The sequence below is a fragment of the Notothenia coriiceps genome, unplaced genomic scaffold (assembly GCF_000735185.1).
Source record: "Notothenia coriiceps isolate Sejong01 unplaced genomic scaffold, NC01 NC01_scaffold00037244, whole genome shotgun sequence".
NCBI classification, from domain to species: Eukaryota; Metazoa; Chordata; class Actinopteri; order Perciformes; family Nototheniidae; genus Notothenia; species Notothenia coriiceps.
Genome location: NW_011369945.1, coordinates 2,942,324 through 2,960,737, shown reverse-complemented (window position 1 = coordinate 2,960,737; position 18,414 = coordinate 2,942,324). Strand labels below are relative to the sequence as shown.

Here is an 18,414-nt window from a genome sequence, read left to right as displayed (position 1 = left end):
TACACTTACGTATGGGTATTGGGAGACAGAAGTCGGGGCAAAGTTTTACGAACAAAGACAGACAATGAAATTACTTTTATCCTCGGGGAGGGGTGAGGGGAGACTCTCTCTAAACCAATTTTTCTATGTGTTACCCACGAGCAGCCTACCTCTAAGTACACTATCTCCACCCCCATGGGAACACCCAACCACTAACCGATTACAAATCGGTTCGGTTGTTTAGCATACTTGCTAGTATTTTCACCGTTTTACGACTGGTCAGTAAAAGTCCTGTCAAAGATCATCTTACTTAGTCCCTGTTATTCTCTCTCTTAGAAAAATAGGACTTTGAAGTCTCAGCGTATTTGGAGCCAAACACTTCAGAGACATGTTTGTATATATCTGAGAGCTATAATATATTGATGAAAAACAGTATAATAGGGGACCTTTAAGGGAGAAACATCTCACCAATTCAACCAGGCGTGTTCCCGAGGCTCCACAACCTCAGTCCAGATGCACAGGGCGGCGGGCATCAGGGCGGAGACCCAGAGCCAGCAGCAGCTCACAATGAGGGCCATGAATAAGCCGAAGTCATGCACGGCCGGGATCTAAGTGTCAGTTAAACGTAGAGCAGTGTAAAGGACCTTGAAACATTTAATTTGTGCTTATCGTGTGGAAATGCCTGTCTGCTGAGAGAGGCAGTTCTGCTCATCCATAGCAGGGGAGTCATTTATACTCCCTGAACAGATCCTATTAACGTCCGGGCTTCTCCTCTAGAATACCTGAGAGAAAGTGTTGGCAGCGTAGGCAGCGGCGGTAGTGAAGGAGGTGAGGAAAGTAGCGCGGCCGGCTGTTTTAATTGTGTAGATCATTCTCTGCTGCGGCTGACGCAGATGGGAAGCCTGTCGGAAGGTGCTGATGAACACGAATACATCATCCACCCCTGAGCAACAAGAGAGAAGAAAAGCCTTATGACATTTCATCCGTAATGTACCGAAAAAGAAAAAAACGATGTCAATGTTTAAAGCAATAGATTGACATTTTGAAAAACTTTTTTTTACTTTTTAGCTTATAAGATTAAACTCTCATGTTTAAAGATGTATAGTGTGTGTGTGTGTGTGTGTGTGTGTGTGTGTGTGTGTGTGTGTGTGTGTGTGTGTGTGTGTGTGGGTGGGGTTTTCCCTTTCCTGCAGTGTTATATATGTTTTATGCATGTAAAGGGTCTGCCAAGGCTAAAGTCCCTCCAGAGGGAGTTTCTCTCCCAGACAGAGGGTGGAAAGAGGTGCTGCAGCACAGGCAGTATGAACATTAAAGCATGTTATCATGTCACAGTAGAGCAGTGGTTCCCAACCTGGGGGGCGCGCCCCCCTTATATAATTGTAACGCAATACATGATTGTCACTAAAAGCCTTGTATCTACATTACAATAACATATAAAAAATAATTGATTAATTAATTTGAATAAAAACTCAAGTTAGCAGCTAATAAAGGCATAAAATGACAGAAATGTATAATTCTTTCTTTAATAGAAATGTTTCTTCTGCCCGTAAAGTGTCCAAACCAGGCTTTTCTGGATAAGCGCAACTTCCAACAGGAGTCATTTGGGGGGGGCTCTTGGGAAAAAAGGTTGGGAACCACTGCACTAGAGGAACAAAATACAAATATGAACCTGAAAAAGAGCAGAATAGGGTCTGTTTGAATAAAAAAATAACTAGTGTTTCTTTTTTCCCTTACCAATCCCAATAATAACAAAGGCTGCAACTCCATTGAGGATGCCCAGGTACCTCACGCCAAAAACAACATGGTACAAGAAAAGAGCCATCAGGCAGCTCAGTCCAATGCTGGCGAGTCCAAAGAAAGTCAGGAACACTACAGAGACAAGAAGGAGCTTGTTAACATTCATATGATATCAAAGGACAACAAAAAGGGAAACGTTTAGAAGTGTACACATGAATGAAAGTGGATTAAAGAGCAGGTCCTACTGTACCAGAAAAGGAGGTGAGGACATAGACGAGCACAGTAATGCAGGCTCCACTGATGACAGCCAGCATCATGTCGTTGTGAAAGGTGTGTCTCACCTCATCATCAAACAGCTCCGTGCCCCCGTACAGCACCTTCACCTGGCTGGGGCAGCAGACACAAAATAACATCACATTTTGTTTCTTATTTAAAAACATTTCTTGTGGTTTTAATTTTCCTTTACATGATCTTCAATGCTTTTCAAGTAGAAAGGGTGCATGTTGTGAATTAAACTTAGGAGCCGGAGCTGCAATGAGGTAACTTAACGGGATTTAACGTGTAAGGATAATAAAAAAATTCTGTTTCATATACGGCAGGGGTCTCAAACTCAAGGCCCGGGGGCCAAATCCGGCCCGTGACTTCATTTTCTGTGGCCCCACAAGAGTTTGCAAAGAATATAATATGCTTGTTATACGGTTACATGCCGATTTATAGAAGCACGTTGCCCATAAACTACATGTCCCACAATGCATCTCAAATTTGACACATTTTTCAAAATGTCACTTTTTTTCTTTGATTTTTACTTTTTTTCCACAATGTGGATTTTCTTTTTAAATCATTTTGTGACTTTCTCACTGAAAAGACTTGCAATTATTTGCCCCAGACTTCTGCTTTCAGACCTAGTTAATTATGAAGTAATAGAGGTAATCATGTAATATAATACATTATTTTATATTTATTAAATATTTATATATGTATTTTTATATAGTCCTTTAAGTGCAACCATACTGCTGGTGTGGCCCGTGATGAAATTGAGTTTGACACCCCTGATATACGGTCCGATGGCAATGACAAAGTATGGGAGCCTACTCTTTTGCGTTGGGAGAGACTTAAAAATACCAGCATTCCCCGCTTCACCCACGTGTATGCCCCCTTTCTTTTACTAATAATTAACGTTCAAACACAAGAAAGTGCATTTGTTTATATTCTACCAGAAAACCTCAACTGTAGGTCACAAAGGGCAGATTTAATAAAAATATGACTCGAATGAATTTTTTTTAAAAAACCGTTTATTACAAATGTGTTGGAAAAGTGACTGAAAGGCAGCGAAATGAGCCCTGAAAGGATGGATGATGTACTATGATTCCCTCCTGACCTGGTAGACTGCTCGGCCAGGATGTCTGCGTACTGAACCACAAAGTTCTTGAAGCGTGACCTCTGCTCGTGAGCTCGGTCCTGCAGGGAGTAGAAGGAAGGGAGAGGAGCCCCGAAGTGGAGCTCACTGCGTAAGAGAGAGGAGGAGAGTCGCTCAGGAGACAGACTCTCATCCACGTACCAGTAGAACTGTGGGTGGGTGATGGCCAGACTCAGAGACCCTGGGAATACAAACACAGGATATGTTAGGACGACTTTTTATATTATATTTTTGTTTTCTTTTTTTATTACTGCTGAATTTTATTCCATATATGATTCCATTTTATTCCATTCTATTTCTATGTAAACACTGCTATATTTAAAAACATTTTTTTTAATGTTATAATAGTTTTCTTAAGATAGTTCTCTATCTATGTTTTTAAAAAATGTTTAACTTTTATGTATGCACCACGACATCAAGTCAAATGCCTCGTACGTGTCAACCAACAAAGAAGTAGAAAGTACAGGTATTTGTGTTTAAAATGTAAGAAGTCAAAGTAAAAACTCGTCAGAAACACAAGTAGTGGAGTAAAGTACTGATACCAGAAACATGTACTTAAGTACAGCAACAAAGTATTTGTACTCCACAACTTCCCACCTCTGATGTAGAGAGATAAAGACCACCTACCTGGTAATAAACCTGTTTCTGATTCTGATTCTGAAATCTGTTCAATTGGACTCACCTTGAATATCAGCAAGATCAGGGCCCATGCCATCGTAGTAGATCTTGCCTCCTCTCTCACTGGGGTACAGGTAGGACAGGAGGGAGCTGGGGGGGGAGCAGTAGGAGGGTCCCAGTGGCAGATCCCTCAGCATCTCCAGAGGCTTCCAGCAGAACTGATGAAACTGAGGGTGCTGCATGAGCAGGCGCTCCACATGGCGAATGGTCTGCAGGCGTTCAGGAGTGAAGATGTTCAGGTCTCCCTCCCCTTGAGCCACAAACACCAGCTCTATCCTCCACTGGGCCTGGCTCTGCAGGTAGTAATTGGGAGCAAACCTGCGCCTCCTGATGAGAGGCAGAGTCGTATTTCCATCCTGTGATCTCTCCGCCTCCTCCTCTGCTGTTTGATTTGAGTCTTTGTGCTTCCCCGTTTCATCCTGACCCATATCAAGCACTGTGCTTTTATCTGTGCTCACAGCGGATCCTCTCCTCTGATCCTCTGCTGCCTGTAAGAGCGCTTTTTGAGGAGCGGGGGACGTGACGCCCTCGTTATCCGTCCTGTTGAACACTTCCTGTCCCCTCAGCCTCTCCAGCAGGAGCTCCATCAGGGCCTCCGACTCGCTGTCCTCTACGTCCCGCCTACGCCTGTCCCATGACCCCAGCTGAGTCCTTACAGCGATGGCGAGGGCGTCGAAGCGCTCTGCAGAGAAGTGGCTGTGAACCTCAAAGGCACTGTAGGACAGGTCTATGTCCAGAGGAGGGCAGTAGAGGAGCATGTAGGCAAACAGGGCACAGGGTAGGGACACAACTACCCCTAAAACCACTCCACTGGCCCAGGGCTGAGTGTACACCCACCCCACTGCCCTCCACAGTCCACACCTCCAACCTGCTGCGTGTTCTACTCCATCTTCCTCCTCCTCATCCTCATCTTCCTCGCCTCCCCAGCTGGTCTGAAACAGCAGCGGCTCATCCTCCACATCCATGCTGGCACCTGTCAGGGACACATAACACCACTTTATTCTCACTCACTAACCCAACACCCCCTTTCCATCATCCACAGTGGATGTTTGAACTCCAGATTGAAGGACAAGATAACTTCCAGAAGTGAGCAAGGACGTGAGAATTAGGTTTTTGCTCAAGCAGCTGTTGACAAAGGGCTCACATTCGCCGAAAATTGAGGAGGGGAGATCTTTTTTTCTCAAGGGCTTGGAAGAGAAAATGGCCTGCTTTAGGATGCTGATCACAGTTTGGGGGTGAGACAGGCTGAAAGATGTGATTGACTTCTTCTCTCTGTCAGCGTGTGCAAGCCATTATCACCCGGAGAGGAGCTGCTGGTGGCTTTTACATATCAACAGCCGCCGTGTCTGCGCTGCAGCAAATTAAATCATCTCACATGTCTAATTACCGACAAGAAGAGCGAGTGGTGGATTAAGAGAGGGTTTCTCTCCTGTGACGGGCAGTCTTTGAATAACAGTGTCAATAGGTGACACTACTTTCCCACAAGATACTGCAGTTTGCATTCAAGTGGCAGTGAGCCCACTAACTGCAGACATTTATTTATTCTCCTTAGAGCCGGGCTTAAAGGTCAGCCAGGTAAGACAGGGAATCTTGATTATGTGTAAAAGATAGCTGGAGTTGAAGGGAAAATCCATAAAAAAAAAAGGAGAACATACAAATTAGAGCATGTAATCGATATTTGTACAAATGATAAAGACTGCTAGAGTTGGAAAGCAGGGAAGGAAAACTCTTCGGAGACAGACCCTGAAGCTATAAATAAATAAGAGGCAGGTGGATTTATGAGATTTGTGTTAGTGCTTTTTCAGATTGTCTTTATTTCATAGTAGGAAAAAAGGAGAGGAAAGGAAAAATATGTTTGTGTCTGCTGGAGAAAAATCACCACCAAAGTTCACTACAAATTGAGGACGTCATGGCAACATTGATAACAGCGTTACTTGTATTTCTATACTTTTTGAGATAGACATTGATTAAATCACTTAAACGCCACCTTTCTTCTGTATGCTTATGGAGATACATTTGAGTTTGTCTGTTGAGAGTAAAAGCAAACGCTCCACTGTTTAATACACTGTGGGGAAAAAAATGACTCTCTTGGGCCAATCGTTTTATTTATTAATCGCCATGTCATCTCGCTGCAGAGACAAGGACACCAGTGTACCTTTTAATGGGACAGCAGCAAACCAACATCTGCCCACACACTGTGAATGTGAACGTGGTCTTCAGACAAGACAAATCCATTAATGGTGTTGGGAGGTTTGGCACTAAAGTGTGCAAACAGAGAACAAAATAAGCGAGCCCAATCAGATCATCTCATTAATTGTGGTCCTCACTGTGCTTTGTACGTCTAAAATAACAAGCTTTTTTAATGTTATCGTCTGTAACTGGGTGGCATCGTTTGGTCATCTGCATGCATCATGGGCTGATATTTCAAAATGAGCGTAATTATGTTGTTTTCTGTATTGCTTTCATGAGAGATACTTTTCCTTTTTCGAATGTCTTTCTGCCCAGACAATTATGTGGCAAAATCAGGGAGAAATATTAGAGATGTAATTACACATTTAGAGTAAATGAAATGGAATACAGCTCTGGCTTAATACCATTATTGTAATCCTGTTACATTTCATCATCTCTGCCTCTCCAGCTTTGTTTGGATGATGGCGCTCTCATCAACAGAGGATGAGAGGAGGCAAGCAGACGAGAACAGAAATGTGATGAGGAGTGGAAAGAAAAGCCTGGGGAATGACTGTCACCCATCAAAGAAACAACCATCACATCAGATATCTGCGGAAAGAAATGGTGCTTTTCGGCTGTTTAATATTCAAATGGGAAATCTAATTGAGAGGGCTACAGGCAGATCTCCATTTCTGTGTCAGTCTCCACATCAAACAGGCTGATTAGTGGTGCAAATGTCAAAGTCGGACAGTTTGAGGAACTCATTAGAGACTGATGTGCAGACTTAGTGCCCATTAGACATTAGGGCAGACTGTGTGCAGCATGCTAACCTTACTGAGCACCTTGCATCAGACAGCATGCAGGTACAGTGAAAGGTAACCACATGTGATGCACTGCCTTCAGGACACATGCTTTTCTCTCTTTATGAGTCTTCACATCCAAGAACATTGCCCCTCGTACGATAATTATGAGCGGTGTGCAGCAGAGCTTGCTATGACTAATGTGTTTACAAGCTCCCAAGCTATTTTTTCTGCAAACATTACGAGTACAAAGACAGTTTAAACCCTGTGCAGGTGTGCATGAAAAAAAGAGTGTAATTTGGCATCCATGGAACAAACGCTGCCTCCCTCGTGGCTCAGTCTATATTAGGGCGCTGCGTTTCGTTGTCTATAATACCGTTTTAGACTAAGCTGTGTGAAAGATACATGCACAGAGAGGCCTCAAGTGCATTGCAGCTTATGAGGTGTAAAAAGCTTGTATGAATCCAAGATGGAAGACTTCATTTTGAACTTTCTGTGTCGCTTTCTCTATTGAATATTTTTAACAGAAGTGTTGCCATCTGTACCTGCCTTCTTTTCAGCAGTATGTGAAGTGTTGTGCCGCGCAGGGCTATAGGTGTTGAGCCCGTAGGAGCAAAAGAAGGGTGAAACTCCACTAGAGTAGATTTTCTTGTGTGTTTTATCTCCCATAAAAGCGCACATAAGCAGCGTGTCAGCCCTTTTACCCTTCACTTTATCTCTGGATTGCATCTGGTATCTGAGGAGGGAGCTCTGAGCAATCCCGGCATTCTGCGATCCTCAACACTTCACCTGTAATCCTCTCTCTCTCATCCCCGCTTTGCCTCACTCTCCTGCCCCTTTCTCCCCTCCAATTGCTCTGCCTTTTATCTCCGTGTCTCAGTCTTTCACACAAAAGGTGAGATGTGTAACCTTCATTATTGACAGCAGCTAAAAATAACCCCACCCTCCTCAGTTGTATCTCCTCTCTCGTCCAATATGGATATCACATGCTACCTGCACACACATTCAGCAAGGTGTAAACCACCTCATTTATTTAAACACTAGGTCTGTATGAATATCTCCTCATGCTTGAGTGCTCAGCAGGGTGTTCATAGCGGACGTGCCTTCTACGCACTGGGAATCTGGAGTCTTCAAGACAAACTCTCGAGATCTATTTGCACCAAACAACATTTTTTTTTCATTGTCGATGTAGGGAGCGCAAAGCTGTGTGTACTGAGAAGCATCCTGAGGCTGTACCGTGCCATCTCTCACACTCTCCTGAATACAATATTATAAATAAGCTATACTACAGTGATTGTATTTTCTTTTTCTCATAAAGACAAGATATTCACACATAAGAAGACTAACTTATCTGCTGCAGAGTTAATCTGATGCACAAAGCTTGTACTCCAAGCAGATATGAGGACTTTTCGTTGATTTATTAAAGCTTATTCAATCAATATTTGGATTTTTTTCTAGCATTACCTTGATTTCTTTACAGTTTCCCTTCAGCAATAAATATTGTCTATCTGTAAATCAGGCCCGAACAAATGCGTCCCTATTAATGCACATGCTTGCAACACCGAGGATGATCTTACCTGATGAGAAGAGAATTACAGGTGAAGCGTTCAGGCCTGCTGGGTCCACTTGAAATGTGCTGAACTTGTGCTCTGCAATTTCATCTCATCCATGCTCTGGTGTGGAAGAAAAAAAAACTGCTTTATTGTCATAGTTAATAACTCATCAAGAAAGAGACACACCAAGGGAACCCCAAATGGAAAATGACAGACTAATCCATTCCCATCCCGCCCCCCAAACACACTATAGGAATCCTGTAATCTCAGCAGTTAATAATGTGTTGTTTTCCTCTCCTTTTATGCTCCTTTTTCTTTCTCTCTCGCTTCTGTGCACCCTCCCCTCCTCTCTTACCCGGTTGTCCAGGCGACAGACTCAGTGAGAGACATTTCTTCCTAGAAGCTCCTCTCTCTCTCTCCCATGGCTTTGTTCAGCTTGCTCTGCTGACTGGCTCACTGGTGGAGGAGAGGCGAGGAGGGAGAGCAGTGGGAAAACCCGCCGTAAATCACCGGAGGACGGCATGACAGCCTGGAGAGGTTTTATAAATCACCCAAAGAGTGCCTTGGGCTTGTTCCACTCAAATGCCGCTGATTTTATGTCACCAAGCTGATGCAGTTGTCACGAAACTGCAGATGAGCCCCCCTCCCATGCTGTCAGAGTTGGTATGGTCTAGTCTAGTCTCAGTTTGTGGGGAGGTGGGGTGATCTGATCTTAATAACTGGCTACATTTGGGAGACAAAAGTGCTGGCATTTTAAAACAATTACCTAAGAGTATGTTATCTCGGGGTTCATGCATGTTTTGTCTGGTTGGAGATGCAATCTGACAGCTGTGTGAACAGTTCATATTCTAGGTTATTTTCTGAAACGTACTTTTGTTTGCTGTGTACCGTAGCGCCCTCGCGCACTCTCATCGAACATTAATGAGCAGCTCTCCTCTGTTGCAGACACATTCAGCACATCCATCGCCTCACCTGTGTACTTCTGCTCAGGTTTTACTTGGCTTTTAGTCCAATAATCCGTTTTTTAAATAGGAATGGATAGCTGGGAAGTGAATGTTCACCGTTTTTTTTAATCTCTTTACCTAGCAGGTGGTGCAGTGTGTGTGAGTCAAACAAAAAAGAAAGGAGGTTTTAAGAGGCTGCTGCTCACATCAATGCTGGTGTGTGTGTGTGTTGTGTGTGTGTGTGTGTGTGTGTGTGTGTGTGTATGGGCACTCTTCAGGAGACTTTGTCCTTATCCTTTTGGTGCAGCTGTGACGGACCCATCTGACTGACTTTTTCAGTCACCTGAGACCAATAAAGCGAAGCAGAGAGAATCAAATCACATATTTAGCCGCGGGACCGTGGAAGACAAACAAACAGATATAATAAAAACTGATCAATGCGTTATTGTTATAACTGCATATCGTCATAACACCAAACAGACTCTGCACAGTGTCTTTTGTCAGGGTTTAATGAGTTCCTTCATTCTCAGCAGACCTTATTCAGTAAACATTTACCACAAATATTGGCAGGCAAGAACTCATAGGCAGTTGACACGTAATAATATACATTTAAATAATACAAAATATACAGAATTAAGCCATTCATACGTCCCCACACACACTGATCACACACATGCAAACCTACACAGGGCTTTCAGAGACACACACTGACAGGATGTTGGTTATATAAGTTATTGTATGATTGTCACCAATAAAGCAGGTCTTCATAATTTTTATGAAAAAGTATTTGTTTTGGCTTTTAGACGAGACTCACATTAATCACCGTCGGACTTGAGTGAAGAATCTGCCTGAACAACAACTTAAGTTTAAGGAACAGATGAAAAATGTGACACGTCGAGCAATATATATCACACAATGAAACTATAATTGGCACGGGCGAAAATGAATCTGCATGCAGGAGGTTTCTGCACATCGTGTCCTTACTAGTGGACGGGGATAACAACTGGGAACTTTTGAATCTCTCTGTGTCATTAACAGCAGAACAAATGGCTTCAGGATGTAATGAGAAACTACAGGACATTACCATCTGGATCTAAAATCTAACAAAAGATGGCGTACCAGACCCATGTAACTGACTTTTCTTATACTTTTTGATAATTTATTTTCTAAATACTATGGAATATATATATACACTTTACATTAAAGGGCTGTCCAACTCTTCTCCTACTAACCTATAAAGGAGGGTAATGTATGCATGACTACACTCAACAAGTAGCAGTTAACAGTATGGCTGATATGTCATTTTGGCTGAGGAAAAAAGAAACCTGATATTGATCAGCAGTATAGAGCTGGGAAAACCATCTGCATTCATACTTTCATTTCCGCAAATGACCATGGTTTGGGTTCAGTGTGGCATTGCAGTCAGCTTTGATTGAGTTGGATTTCCATTTTAATTCCATCTCTGGCGAGTGCTCCCACAAAGGGGATTAAAGTTGGAACAGATCTAATCAAACATAGTTTTAGCACCACTAAAGGGGCTCGGAGGAAGCCCAGTTTTTATGGAAAGTGTGGAATTGAAGAAGTTTAACATAGTTTGATAACCCTTCCAAAAAAACACCCTAGAGAACATTTTCAATACTCCACATATCATCTACATTGTACACTTACAGCAATAACCTTTCAACCCGACACACACTTTCTCAGAAAATTAAAAAAAAAGATTTTGTTTCACGGCTGTTTCTTTGGGCCTGAGTGTTTGATCAATCGGCTCCGCTTCAGTTCACAGTGAAAAGCGACAGCCCCAGTGGCGCTGGTCAGAGTGACAGCTAATGGGATTAAGTAGATCTGAATGTGCTATGGTCATTTGTCCATGAGAAGACAGCAGTGCTGCCACACATTGACAAACACACACACTCTGACACACACTCTCTCAGTGCTGTAAACTCACATACACTCTCATACTCTCAAAGCTGTCCTGTGACAAGGGAAGTGTTCGTTTCCTCTCGTTAAAACAGATGGGTCTCCCGGATCTCACAGATGATGGTATTGGCTTTTTTGAGGGCCTGAGAAAAAGAAAGAAGAAAAAAAGAGGGTGGTTAAATCCCCGGCTTTAAACTAGTAGATCAACGAGAAAGACAAATGACTTGCAGTTCTTGAGTCTGAGAGGCTTTTTCAGAGAAGAAACCCAGCAGCCAGTTTTACCTCGAGCATGTGAGCGACCTCGGTCCGCTGCTGGGCCGTGTCCTGAGACTCAATGAGCAGATCCTGCAGCAGCGGCTGTTTGTAGAGCTGACCCACCAGCTCACTCTGCAGATGCTCTTTCACAAAGTTCACCAGGAAGTGCATCACTGTCTTGGGCACACTGCGAACACACAACGTTTGGAAAATCAGCCTCACTGACAACTGAGCTTAAGTGAGAAGGAAGAAAGGGAAATGGGGAAGTGCTCTGGAGTTCTGTCCAACCTGTCCTGGATGCTTTTGCGTACGATTAGGAAGTAGGAATGGATGAGGCGAGAGATAACCTCGCAGTCCCTCTGCTCCTTCGAGCTCAGCTTGCGGGATGCGGGCACCGCCTGGCCGAGGGACAGAGGCAAAGGGAAAGTGTTGACAGTGAGCAATGTATTCACCACTAAGTGTTTTGTCCTATTGCTAATCCCGCCACTCACCGTGTCGAGGAGGTTAATGGCCTGGCCTTTCATGGAGCTGCCAAAACCAGCAGCGGGGATTTTCTCTTCCGTCACCTTCTCGTTCTTCCAGCGCTTCCCTCCATCAATGGCCTCCGCCTGACAGCGAGAAACCAGAGGAAGTCAGAAGGGTCAAAGCAATTTCTGGAGTCTGGAATTAGACTATAAAGGAACTCCAATGTTTGGCTGTGAAACATAATGGTTACAGAACTGGACTTCTGCTGTTTGCCCTGGCAGAATAAAGGACAAACGAGTGTACCTGCTGTAAGGGCCAAACACCTACCTGCTGACTGTTGACAGACGCAGAGACCTGCGCTGCGTCCGTGAAGTCGGGATGTTTTGTGTTGATGTAGGCGAGCTCTATGGAAACTAAATTGTGTACCTAAAGGGGGAAAAAGCAGAATGAAGCTGGATAATAGGACTTGGCTTGTTAGTTTTTTTAATTAGTATGAAATATTGAAGCGAAGCTGTGGATTACCATTTCATTAGTAATCGGCAGGCGCTTCCTCAGTAATCCAGTCACTACTTCCACAATGGAATCGTGCAGTTTGGGGAATCGCAGAAGCTCCTTGGAGAAAAAAAAAGAAATACTCTTAGTGCTTTCATAATTAATGCTAATCCAAGTCAGTTTATTGAACAAAGTCATTCAAATGTTAAACATATATTAGCATCTCCTGGCTAACCTGTGTGCTATAGGAGGAGCAGTGCTGGATGATCCTCTGCAGCTCTTCATGAACCAGCTCCACACAGCGCATACTGGGCTCCTCCAGGCGCTTAATTTGCCGCTTCGCCAGCAACTCAAAAGACACCTCGGGCACAAAAAGAGCTGGCCGCGGACCCTGCAGGGCAAAACACACACACACACACACACACACACACACACACACACACACACACACACACACACACACACACACACGATTATTTACCTGCACTTCCTCCAAACGAGGGCACTTGACTAGAATTCAGATCAGACTAATTACACAGAGTCAGAGGAAGCTCACCGTAGCGTTGCGGATGGCAGTGAGGATATCAAGCTCAGACAGTCCTCCCAGGGGGTCGATGGACTGTAAAGTGCGCCCAAAGGTCTCATGGAATATGTAACAGATCCGAGCACCCCCGCAGCTGTAGAGGAGAGAGGCTCAGCTGTGACACCAACACAATTGCTCAGCGCCGCGTGTCGACAATGTTAATCGTGCCCAAATTAAATGCAGTGAAGCAAAGAAAGGTCAACATTTCCCCCGTACTTATTTACATTAATGAATCGCCCTTTGCAAAGAGAGCTGTAAGTGATGAGGGGGCCAGCAGAAGATGCTGATACCACTTAACTTCGCAATAACATCAGCCCAAGGCCATTGCCGTCATGATTAAATTGTGAACCAATGTGAATAAAAAGCTGAGTCGTGAATCAACAGTAGAAAATGAGATGACAACTTGAGAAATATTAAGAGAGAAGTCAAGAAAGCAAAGGCTGCGATCATCAGAAAGAAACACTTGTTATTCAATAAAGATGCTACAGTGGAGAGATCTGACTCACAGCTCTGAGGTCTGGATGTATCGGGCCGTCCCCTCGATGGTGTGGCAGTAATCGCTGGCGAATTTGGTGACGATCTGAAGCAGAGTGGCGCTCTGGTCTTCTACTGGTTGGCCGTAGCTGTTGAGCCGGGCCTGGTACTGGGAGCTGAGCACGGTCACTCTGGTTTTCAGGTCTGGCAGGCAGTCTCGGATGTGGTGCATGAGCAGCCTGCTGAGGGTCTTGGCCAGGTAGCGCGAGCTGGCCCGGGAGGCGATGGAGGGGTAGTGGCGCTGCAGGAAGGCCTGCTCGTCCCTCAGACAGTCCTCCAGGCTCTTCTGGGTGTTGATGTCATGCTGGCTCCTATTGGGAGCACCAATCAGCCAGGGAGAGGGAGAGTAGGGAGAGGGAGAGTAGGGAGAGTAATCAGATCAACAGGGAAATAGGGACACGAACAACTTGGGACTTGAAGCCGAAAACATTACAAGGTGAAAGAAAAGAAAACATTTGTTATGCAAAGTGCAAACCTGTTAACCACCCCGATAATCCCGAGTCTGACTGGAATGACCCGACCAAGAAGGACCTCCAGAGCGTCAGTCCCTGCATCCATTAAGTCCAGCTTACTGACCACCAGCAGCGTTCGGCGACCTAAAAACACACACACACAGATCAGTTGATTTCTACAGAATTGTATTTTATACTGAGGAACACAGAAAGTAAGCAAACAGTACACAAGGAAACAGGTCCATGGTGGGTGGACTGAGGACAGCAGGGAAACATTTAGACACATTCACAGATCCTAACTAGAACACACTCACAGAGGCACTTTACGGCCATATCTGGAAGCGCCCAGACAATTACTGCAAGCCGATCCTCATCATCCATCAAGCTCTTATTCAGAGTGCAATTTAAGACAACACACAGTCAGAAGGCTTTTAACAGTAAAGACAGGCAGTCCCAAAAGCCTGAAATGACTGGAGCATTAAGCATTCTTTGCGCATATTTAATAATTCAAAACGCATTTCTACTTAAGGCATGTTATTTAAAAAGCATGGATGGAGAGGAAGGATATTCAAATGAAATCTGAGGAGAAGCTGCGCCTGTGAACGAAATGTCCTACCATCTGGATCAACCTCACGCGCCAATTTCAGAGCGTCAGAGGTGGCCAAGTCAGAGTTGGCGGGGGACACTGCGAGGATGAGGCAGTTTGGATTGGAGATGAAGGACATGATCATCTCTTGTACTTGTGCCTCAATATCCTCTGGCTGTTCTCCAACAGGAACCTGAGTCAACAACAACAACAACAACAACAATGAGCAGTCAGTGTTACAGTAAGCACAGCACAGATGCTCTGCTGGTCTGCGATATTATCGTGATCTAGTGCTATTATGTTTGCGCACATGAAATATAATTAAAAAGGGGCAAAGTGTATACCTTAGTTATTCCAGGTAAATCAACCAGGGTGAGATTGAGGACTTTGGGGGAGAATATCTTCAGATATATGGGCTCAGGGCTGATTCCCTGCAGGATATGGGAGAAAAGACAGATGATGAATGCAGTGTAAAAAGCAACATTTAAGGCACAGCTGATTTAAAAAGTAATGCTTTTCCTCTCACCTTGTTGTCCCCTGAAGTGCGTTCGGTCTCGGTGACAATTTCCTGACGAATTTCCTGAAAATCTGTAAAGGTCTGTGAGAAAAGGTGTGAGAATGACGCATTAACTAAACCCAGCACGGAGCACAGGACAAAGACCGGGGTCTACTTTTTCACCAGTGATTTTCAATGACCTTAACCTCATTTTCCATGACCAAAAACAATGACTCTTTCTCAGCGGTGCCACTGGAAATGGTTTATTTTAACATGGAACAGGAAAATAAGGTCTGCATATGAAACATGTTGAGCCTATCTAAAACAAATCAAATAGTACGCTTACTAGCTCCTACACGCTAAAGCAACTCAAATCTCTCACCAGCAAAACACCTCGTCAGTTAAAAGCCATTTTAAGTTTCATTACTAAACCATACAGTATTTATTATCTTTATAGTAATACTATTTTGGCGATTGGATCAAATATAAATTATTTTTTATTCAACTTTTTTCTGCATTTCAATGACTTTTCCAAAACTTTGGGAAAAATATGCATAATTTTAATCATGCAGTTAAATATACCTGGCCCTTGCAGTGCAGGAAAGTGCCCCATTCTTCAGCTTTGACACCTGCACAAACATATTTCAGTGAGTGATTTCACAAACATGCACCAATGTACTGTTTGGGGATAAATAATGTCATCTCAAATATTACAAAAATGGACTTGACGTGCTTCACAGATAAAGATCAGAATGAACAGAACGGTTGAGGGGAAGTTAAACAAAGAGGAGCCCAAGCAGAACAAATATAAATAAAGAGACCTGGATAGCTGATTTGGGCATTTTGTTTTATCCCATTTCCTGAAGGAGCAGTGGTGAAGAAGAAAAAGAGGAAGACAGATTGCATGTTAGCAAAGAGAAGCTCCACAAGGAATTGCTTGCAGTTCAAGCAGTTAGTGAAAGTGCCATGCCTAAGTGCTAATCACATAGAGTCTACTTCTAGCAGACTGCATGCCTACACACATATATAACAAGCATTGTGCTACTTCCTAGGCTGATATTCACTATCTTAAATTAGTAACACCCCTTGATTATGTGTTTTCAGGGATAACCAAAACAGCTGTCCTCTTATGTAAACTGTGTATAAATATGAAGGTACCATTCTCTGTCTTCAGTCTCTCCTGCAGAGGCGCCACATTAACAAGCTGCAACACGAGGGGTCGTCTTGTGACTATTCCTGATCCCCGAGGCAGGAAGTCCCGTCCAACCAGGCTCTCCAAAACAGAGCTCTTTCCACTGCTCTGTGACGACAAATGAATAAAACAATTCAGCATGTTTATACTCACAATATATAGGATGTTAAAGGTGGGGAAGGTACGTTTGAGAAAACCGGCTCGAGATACACTTTTTGTTATATTCCATGGAATGCTCTTAACATCCCGATAGCAATGAATATCTGAAGTGCTTTGACAACAAATACATACAAAAATGTCATCTGTGGAAGCCGCTGTAAAAAGCACGACCAATCATCTGAGCCGGCCCGGCTAAAATAACTGGATGGCCTACCTGCCTGTCAGCCTTCCATCTGTGCACAAACTTATCTCGTGCCCTCATTGGTCATGTGCGCGTTCGTGTGTGTTGGAGGAGGGGCTCTGTAAGGAAGTGGCAGATTTTTTCCGGTTGTGTATTTTCTAATTCTAGCGCACTCGAGCTGGTTTCTCAAACTTACCTACCCCACCTTTAAATGTATCCTGGCAGACACAGTAACAAGTGTAAAGTCCAGGCAGGGTTTACAGATAATGATGACGGTTAGAATTAAGCTTATCATTGTGTGTTTTTTTGTTACTGACCTGACTTCCAACCACGACTATCTGAGGCAGCTGTATGACATCCGCCCCCACTGTGAGAAACACCTCCTGCAGCCGGTTGATGGTGGGAATAAGAGTATCCATTCTTCCAAAAGACTGACTGCAAACGTACTAAATTGATAACAAGAGAATACACACGAATAGACAGAAAGAAAGAAGAGCAAATTAGTTTAGCTGACAGCAAACCTCACAGAAACGCAACTCTACAGCCATTTAGGGAAATGCTTGTCCCGTAAGCCCAATGAGAATGAAGCTAGCTGCTTTATAGTCGGAGCAAAAATAACAAAAAGAGAACACTGTGTTGAATGTGTACAAAGCTTAAGTACACTTCTGAGGTAGTTTACTTGAGTATTTCCATTTTTATGTTAATTTGTACTCCACTACAATTATGAGGTAAATATTGTAGTTTTGCTCCAATTCATTTCTGTAGTCCTTTTAGATGATAAATAATGATAAACAATATGATCAACACTTGAGTATTTAGTTACACCTGGAGTAAAATGCACAAGCTACCCTGTAGTCAATTAAGAAATTCTAATTAATCCCACCATTACCAGCTATGATAAACACATCAATATAAATAATAATAAAAATAATGTTATTCTGAAATTGGCCAATCTGCATAATGAGTACTTTTACTTTGGGTACTTTAAGTATATTTGTATGTCAATACTTTTGTATTTTTATAAGTATTTTGAATGGAGGACTTTTTATTGTAACATAGTATTCCTACACTTTGGTATTTCTAGTACAAGATAGAGTACCCTTCCACCTCAGTAGATAGCAGCATTATAGTCTGAGCAAGAAAAAAACAAAACACTGTGTTGTTAAAAAGAAAGGATAGGTATTCCCTCTTGCTTTGCCAAAGGGTAAAGTGGTCCTGATGAGAGGGGTGTAGCGCCCAGGCATCAGTCAGATAAACATTGTACCGAATCCTGACCCAATGGAGGAGACATTTTTAATTAACATCTGCCAATTAATCATAAATGCATTGGTCTAACGTCTAAAATACATGGTTCCAGATGTTATAACAGCAGAGGTTGTGTCAGTCAATGTGAGCGGGCTAAAGCTAACCGGCTATGCAGGAAGTGAATTAGATATACTAGCTTTGTGCTAACGTTAGCTTAGCCTCAATAACCACCGATGCTCCATTATGACCTTACCAATGTCCACCAAATAATATCCCCGGCTTATCCAAGATGTTAGTCCTTCATTATTCGTAGGGAAACGGCAACATAGTCAAAAACATCGCTATTTATCCAAATGGTTAGACGAAAATAAGCAGCAACATAAATAACCGTCAGTTTACCACATAGGCGGTACCTGCATTTCTCTTCCGCAGTCTGATTGGTCATAAATATGACTCACCAGCGATGCAGGCACCTGATTGGTCGACCGTTAAGAAGCTGTTTTTGGTCCCGCCCACGTTTCTATTAATTCCTTTCTTGTTTTATTTAACACCTTCTTGTTTTTAATTCTACAACCGA

The 18,414-nt window shown here is 43.3% G+C and overlaps 2 protein-coding genes across 3 annotated transcripts in view; both read right to left on the bottom strand.

The window, feature by feature from the left end:
• Positions 1–8,652, bottom strand: part of disp3 (dispatched RND transporter family member 3) — a 20,800-nt gene extending 12,148 nt beyond the window's left edge. The window contains exons 1-7 of the mRNA XM_010794149.1: positions 8,358–8,652; positions 3,816–4,784; positions 3,095–3,314; positions 1,967–2,103; positions 1,714–1,848; positions 762–922; positions 448–587 (exon numbers count right to left, since the gene is read on the bottom strand). Of these exons, the coding sequence (XP_010792451.1) occupies positions 448–587; positions 762–922; positions 1,714–1,848; positions 1,967–2,103; positions 3,095–3,314; positions 3,816–4,776 (1,754 nt within the window). The 5' untranslated portion in view covers positions 4,777–4,784; positions 8,358–8,652. The remainder of the gene's footprint in view (positions 1–447; positions 588–761; positions 923–1,713; positions 1,849–1,966; positions 2,104–3,094; positions 3,315–3,815; positions 4,785–8,357) is intronic.
• A 1,116-nt stretch (positions 8,653–9,768) lies between these two features.
• LOC104964463 (dynamin-1-like protein) lies at positions 9,769–18,240 on the bottom strand. Of its 2 annotated transcripts, XM_010793260.1 has the most exons (18): positions 18,091–18,240; positions 16,910–17,038; positions 16,219–16,360; positions 15,882–15,920; positions 15,643–15,689; positions 15,091–15,162; positions 14,909–14,995; positions 14,595–14,757; positions 14,002–14,122; positions 13,499–13,837; positions 12,966–13,086; positions 12,645–12,800; positions 12,440–12,529; positions 12,245–12,343; positions 11,944–12,060; positions 11,741–11,850; positions 11,480–11,639; positions 9,769–11,340 (listed from the first exon to the last, which is right to left on the bottom strand). In XM_010793260.1, exons 2-18 carry the CDS (start codon positions 17,009–17,011, stop codon positions 11,284–11,286), a joined length of 2,022 nt encoding a protein of 673 aa, XP_010791562.1. In that variant the 5' UTR covers positions 17,012–17,038; positions 18,091–18,240; the 3' UTR covers positions 9,769–11,283. The 2 variants fall into 2 exon arrangements, with proteins under 2 accessions (XP_010791562.1, XP_010791563.1); XM_010793261.1 differs by lacking the exon at positions 15,882–15,920.
• Positions 18,241–18,414: the final 174 nt, after the last annotated feature.

Excerpts from the sequence above, each read along its gene's own strand:
- LOC104964463 (XM_010793260.1), bottom strand. The coding sequence starts at position 17,011 with ATGGATACTCTTATTCCCACCATCAACCGGCTGCAGGAGGTGTTTCTC. Across the intron at positions 14,123-14,594 it reads GCGTGAGGTTGATCCAGATG|GTCGCCGAACGCTGCTGGTG; the intron begins GTAGGACATTTC and ends GTGTGTTTTTAG. Across the intron at positions 12,061-12,244 it reads CGTCTGTCAACAGTCAGCAG|GCGGAGGCCATTGATGGAGG; the intron begins GTAGGTGTTTGG and ends TCTCGCTGTCAG.